This window comes from Nicotiana attenuata, unplaced genomic scaffold, assembly GCF_001879085.1.
Source record: "Nicotiana attenuata strain UT unplaced genomic scaffold, NIATTr2, whole genome shotgun sequence".
In the NCBI taxonomy this organism is placed as follows: domain Eukaryota; kingdom Viridiplantae; phylum Streptophyta; class Magnoliopsida; order Solanales; family Solanaceae; genus Nicotiana; species Nicotiana attenuata.
Genome location: NW_017670453.1, coordinates 119,630 through 125,635, shown reverse-complemented (window position 1 = coordinate 125,635; position 6,006 = coordinate 119,630). Strand labels below are relative to the sequence as shown.

General features: G+C 36.0%; 1 protein-coding gene across 1 annotated transcript; it reads right to left on the bottom strand.

Moving 5' to 3' along the window:
• Positions 1 to 1,340: 1,340 nt before the first annotated feature.
• On the bottom strand, positions 1,341 to 4,693 carry LOC109239624. Its single transcript, XM_019406215.1, has 9 exons — positions 3,716 to 4,693; positions 3,614 to 3,631; positions 3,435 to 3,528; positions 3,084 to 3,199; positions 2,459 to 3,005; positions 1,986 to 2,120; positions 1,783 to 1,878; positions 1,638 to 1,714; positions 1,341 to 1,541 (listed from the first exon to the last, which is right to left on the bottom strand). The coding sequence occupies exons 1-9, from the start codon at positions 4,691 to 4,693 to the stop codon at positions 1,341 to 1,343; spliced, it is 2,262 nt and encodes a 753-aa protein (XP_019261760.1).
• Positions 4,694 to 6,006: the final 1,313 nt, after the last annotated feature.

Here is a 6,006-nt window from a genome sequence, read left to right as displayed (position 1 = left end):
ATTTGAAATTTTTCCACAGGACTAGCCCTATAAAATTTATTGTGTGCCCCAAATTCCAAGCATTTGAGACAGTGTGGGATCAACCAGGCATAATTTCTGACATGTTCAACCGCACGCTCATATGTTACACTGCCCATGGAATCATACACATATATAATTTTATCTTTAAAGTCCAGAATTCCAAAAGAGTAGTGCGTGGATGTCTGGCCCGTCATTGGCTTAAGTCGAAATGGAAAGAATACTTTTCTGGCAGATGCCCATGAGATACCATAGGACAGGTCGAGGCCTTTTACGTAGTTGGCCACCTTTTCATTCGTTGATTCTTCGTCAAACCAACTAAAGTCCGTAAGTGGCCGAATAACCGCTTCTTCTTCTTCTTCTTGAGCTTGTTGTTTGGATATCCTCTTTCTCTTTGATTTGCTCTTTTTTTGATCCTCCATTCTCTTTTGCTTCCTTTTTTTAATTCTATCCAAATGTTCTTCTGAAGGATGAATACCAGCCAGCTTAGTCATATACTGATCAAAAATTATATCTGTTACTGCACATCTTGATTTTGGATAAGCTGGAAGGTGATAGCAATATTTTTTGCGTAAGTAATATATGCCCACATCCATATGCTGCAAATGAACAACAAACAAATTATAATATGTGAAAAAACTACAAACAGCATGACAAAAACTTAAGCATATTCGGTTTGAAGTGTTAGAAAATAATCTAAAAAACTTTAGCATGTTTGATTTAAAAGTTTTGAAAAAAACTAGAGAATGCATGTCAAAACCTTCAGCACGGTTAGGCTGAAGTTTTAGCAAATAAGCTAAAAAACTTCAGCAATTTATTATGAATAAAGCTGAAGTTTTCCAAATTACAGTACAAAAACTTTACTATAAAAAATAAGCTGATTTGGGAAAATACAGTTGAAAACCAATTCAAAAATCAAACTTAATAACTTACTTCATCCGCAAGATCAGAGGTAGGATCCATAAGCTCGATAAAGAATGATTTTGGAATATCAACTCCAGCTAATCTGAATTGATTGGAATCATATTCACTGGCATCCATCTTCAACCACTCTGTAAATCTTTGCATCAATCCACTATCTTGATTTACATAATGGAAGGGACACCTTCGTGTATTCTTTCCTACTTTCCAACCTTTCCCCCTTTTCTTTTGTTTATGAACTACGTAAGGAGATCTCAACCAAATACTCTCCATACGAATCCTTTTCCTTTTTTATCTGCTTTTCCTTTTGCTTGCTCTTCCTGCTGTTCCGTCACAACTAACTGCTGCTGTTCAGCAGCAGGGGGAGAAACAACAGCCATCGTGGCAGATGCTTGACCAACTCAATGCTGTTCACGATGTTCTTGTATCTCTTCACGAACAACAACAACAGCAGAATTACCTTCTGAATCAGTCCCTTGTGTACTACCAAGTGAAACTGAACATAAATTGAAGTTGGGGATATCACTGGTGTCACACATAGGAGAACTGGAAATCTTCCTTCTCTTAGGATTTGGAAGAAGTTGCGATGCATCATATGAGATCTGCAAAAGCAAGGAAAATATAAATATAAATAAAACTGATACAACACACACATTAGGCAAAAAACAGCTTGTAATCGAATTGCAGAAAATAACTACCCGGTCTAAGTGTTGAGACACAGATGGTGTTTGCATTCTAACAGATCCATTTCCTTTACCTTCAGATATGCCTGTATCTTCATGCGAAAAAAAATATAAATAATACTGACTAAATTTTATAAAATAATACCAACACACTTCACACCTGTCTGTGAGCCAACAGTTGTGAATAAATGTATTTTTCCTTTTTGATATTGTTGCATAAGCTCACCAAATTCTTTTTGAGCTGCCTCAAGTCTTTCTGAAAAATCATTCAAAAACATAACAAAGAAAATAAAATATGTAAAATTTCAAACTGTAAAAAATATACTTCGATCAAATGTAATAAATTCATGATCTACAGAATACCTTGACGTTTGTCTTCCGCTGTGGTTTCCCCAGGCTGCATGCCTTTCTCGATATCAGCATTTCCAGCTTCATTCAATTGTGCACCGACGTCGAGGAGCATTGGAGTATTCTGTGGAAGGTTTTTCTCAACTCTACCTTCATTCAATTCAGCATCATCAGAGTATTTTTGAGTTGTGTCAATTGAAGCACAACTAGTTTCAACTTCCGCGGCATATTCATAAAGAGGGGGAATAGATCAACTAGTTTTTATATATATATATAACATAGTATATAACAGGACATTATCAAAAAGATCAGTTAAAACTTCAATCTCTAAGAAGTCTGAAGTTCGACAGTTACAAAAACAAAAACTTCAGCTCTAGAGCTGAAGTTCGACAGTTACAAAGCAAAATCTTCAGCTGAAGTTTTGTTTCATGTTTTGTGTTTTTTTGTTAGATATTTTTATGAACTATTATAAACTTCACACTTTATACCTGTAGTAACAATTTCCTGCGTATCAAACAAATTTCCCTGTCCAATATTGCTTTCCAAAGAACAACTCGGTGCATGTTTTTCAGTACCAACAACTTGATCATCTGCACCTTGTTGTTGAACATGTTCATCGCATTCACCAGCCGCTTCCTTACGTGTAGCATTATCATCTGCGACTTTACGCGATGGATCACGAGCAGCATCTTCTTCAACTTGATTATCTGCACATTGCTTGCTTCCAACATTCTCAGTTGCTAACTGTTCTTCATCATTTCCATCTCTGCTTAATCTATCAGCACTGGAACGTTCCTCTTCAACTTGTTCGTGAACATGTTGATCGCCTACAAAAGCCGCTTCCTCATGTGTAGTATTTACATCTGCGACTTTATCTGATGCATCATCAACAGCATTAATATCTAATGGATGTTCGTAACAGTCGTTCACCCTATCATATTCTCGATGGTTACTCAAATCAAAATTGCCATCGTCCATTTCATTTGATTTGTTGACAATCTTAAACAACTGTTCAAACTTCTCATCGAAATATTCCTAGAACAAAAATTACTAACAATGATTAATCTGAATAACATCAGCAGAAATAAAAAGACTTCTCTATAAATTAGGTACCTTCACTTTTACAAAAACCGCATCAACAATGGCAGATCGCTCATCCTTTTTAAACTTATCGAAAACTTCGTTCACGATCGTGCTTCTTTCAGCCTTTGAACCTCCGTCGTTAACCTCTAGAATAGACACACAACAAAAATTCAGATATAGAAGAAAACTTCAGCTAAAAAACATGTTCTACTTTTACAAAAACAAAACCAAAAAACTTCAGATCAAAACTTACATAACATATTGTGTCAAGTAATTCATTGTCATCAAAGTCAGATGTAGAACGGTTAGAACGACTCTGGGTACGAGATGATTCGCCAATAAAAGGACTTCGATTCGGTTCTTTTGATCAACTCCGAATACGTGGTGATTCACGAATAACAGGACCTCGATTGGCTTCTTTTGATCGACTCAGATTACGTGGTGATTCACCAGTTGAAGGAGCCGCATTAACTACCTTTGAACGAATCCGGCTACATGGTAGTTGTCCAATTAAAGACATTGAATTCTAATTCCTCTTCTCTAGGAATTATATCCAATACCCTAAAGTTGCGATATCCCTGTTTAATACAAAAAAGTATATTATGAGGAGAAAAAACTAATACATCAACATATTAACACAAAGACAAAAAAAAGTAACTTACTTCATGAGTACTGAACATATGAAAAAGTTCGGGAAATTTAGGCTCTCCCACACATACATAACGTAACATCCTGGGAACCTGAGGGGTATCAAGGTACTCATCCTCTCTTATATACTTCGCCCGAACATCTGGGAAGCGCTCATAGAACCAAGCACATAACGGATATGGAAATCCACCAACTTTATACTCAGTTGTATGTAATTTGTTCTGCTTGTCCAATGCATGTTTCAGTGAATAAATGAGCTTCTCATAAGCCACATTACCCCAAGGATATTCAGCACAAACCTTATCATCTTCAACAATAGATGCATACTCCTCCATCACAGATGACTCGGTATTTTTCCCAAACAAAATTGACTCTACAACAAGAATTTCCATAAGCTTAACAGCATCATCATCACTCTCGCATACGTGTACGTGATTCATAGCATTCGTTGGAATTTCATTGCGAGTCATAAAACTTCGAATATCCTTCAAAGTCACACCCTTGGACTTACCAAAGTACCGTTTCAAAATATTGCTCTCTCGATTAATTGGTTTTTCAACATTATGTGATGTGATCCGCAAACCACACATAATGTGAAAGTCTTCAAGGGTGAAGGAAACATCATGACCAAAAATCTTGAAACTAATGGAGTCTCGATCATTGGTGAATATTCGAGAAAGACACAGACAATGAACCAACTTCATGCTGCATTGGAAATTCTCCATAGCCATAATGTATCGAAATGTACCATTATTAAGCTTATCCCGTTGTGTAGGAGTCAAGAAAGTTGCAATTAATTTCTTCAAATCATGGTTCCCCTTCCAGTAACCCTTAGAGTTAAACCAATCTCCAAACTCAAAAAATCTTTGCCCTGGTCTTGTAGGTGGAGGAGCAGGGACATAAGGACCTGGGGGTATTATAGGTTGTCTAGGTGCTTTAGGTGCTTTGCCTACTTTAGCTGCATTAAGATCTTTAGGTGCTTTAGGAGCCATCTGTTCATAAAAAGTAAAAGATACAAAAAATAACATCAGGACATTATCAAAAAGATCAGTTAAAACTTCAATACCTAAGAAGGCTGAAGTTCGACAATTACAAAGACAAAAACTTCAGCCCTAGAGCTGAAGTTCGACAGTTATAAAACAAAAACTTCAGCTCTAGAGCTGAAGTTCGACAGTTACAAAACAAAAACTTCAGCTCTAGAGCTAAAGTTCACCAGTAACAAACACAAAAACTTCAGCTCCTAAAGCTGGACTGTTACAAACACAAAAACTTCAGCTCCTAAAGCTGAACTTCACCAGTAGTTTTGTTTTTTTGTAAAAACTACAGCAGCTGAAGTTCGACAGTTATAAAACAAAAACTTCAGCTCTAGAGCTGAAGTTCACCAGTAACAAACACAAAAACTTCAGCTCCTAAAGCTGGACTTCACCAGTTACAAACACAAAAACTTCAGCTCCTAAAGCTGAACTTCACCAGTTACAAACACAAAACATTCAGCAAAAAAACATGTTGTAGTTTTTACAAAAAAACAAAACACAAATTAAAATCCAAAAATAATGCCAAAACATGAAAAAAACTTCAGCTCCTATCTAAGGTATCATTGAACTATTATAAACTTCACACTTTAATAGTATCATCTATTTAACTCTCAAAATTTTTAAAAATTTGGACGTCTAATCACAGAAGAATTTATAGAATTTTCATCAACAACATAAACACTCGTTCAAAAAACCTAAAAACACAATCGTAAAAGTAAAACTAATGCACTTATCAAACTAAACTCTAAGAAAATATTTTATCATAAATACATGACTATCAAAACCAAAACCAGAAATTAAATCGTAAAATAAAATCCAGAAAGTTAATGCAATGTACCTGTGATTAAATTGTAATGTGGGAACAACGACGACTAGCAGTTAAAAAATCAAAACAACGACGAAAACTGTTTAATTTCAGAGAAGAACAAATCAAAAAACGCGAATAACGGGAGAGAGAGACAGAGACAGTAGAGGACTAGCGTATACTTGGAGAGAAAGTAGTCTTTTAATAAGAAGGGCAAAATAGTCTTTTCAAATGACTTTTAACAAAAAAACGGGTACGGGTGCAAATAGAAAGACAAAGCGGCTACAGGTTAAAAAGGGGCGCCCATGCAATTTTTACAATTTAAGTCCATCTATAGTGGGCCGGGCTATCAGTTAGAAGAAGGCCCAACCTTTGGTCCATAGGGTCTGATAGTCGAAGCGCCCGGGATCATAACACAAATATCTAGCTGGATTTACTGCTTACCTTTTTTAGCCGTTATACATAA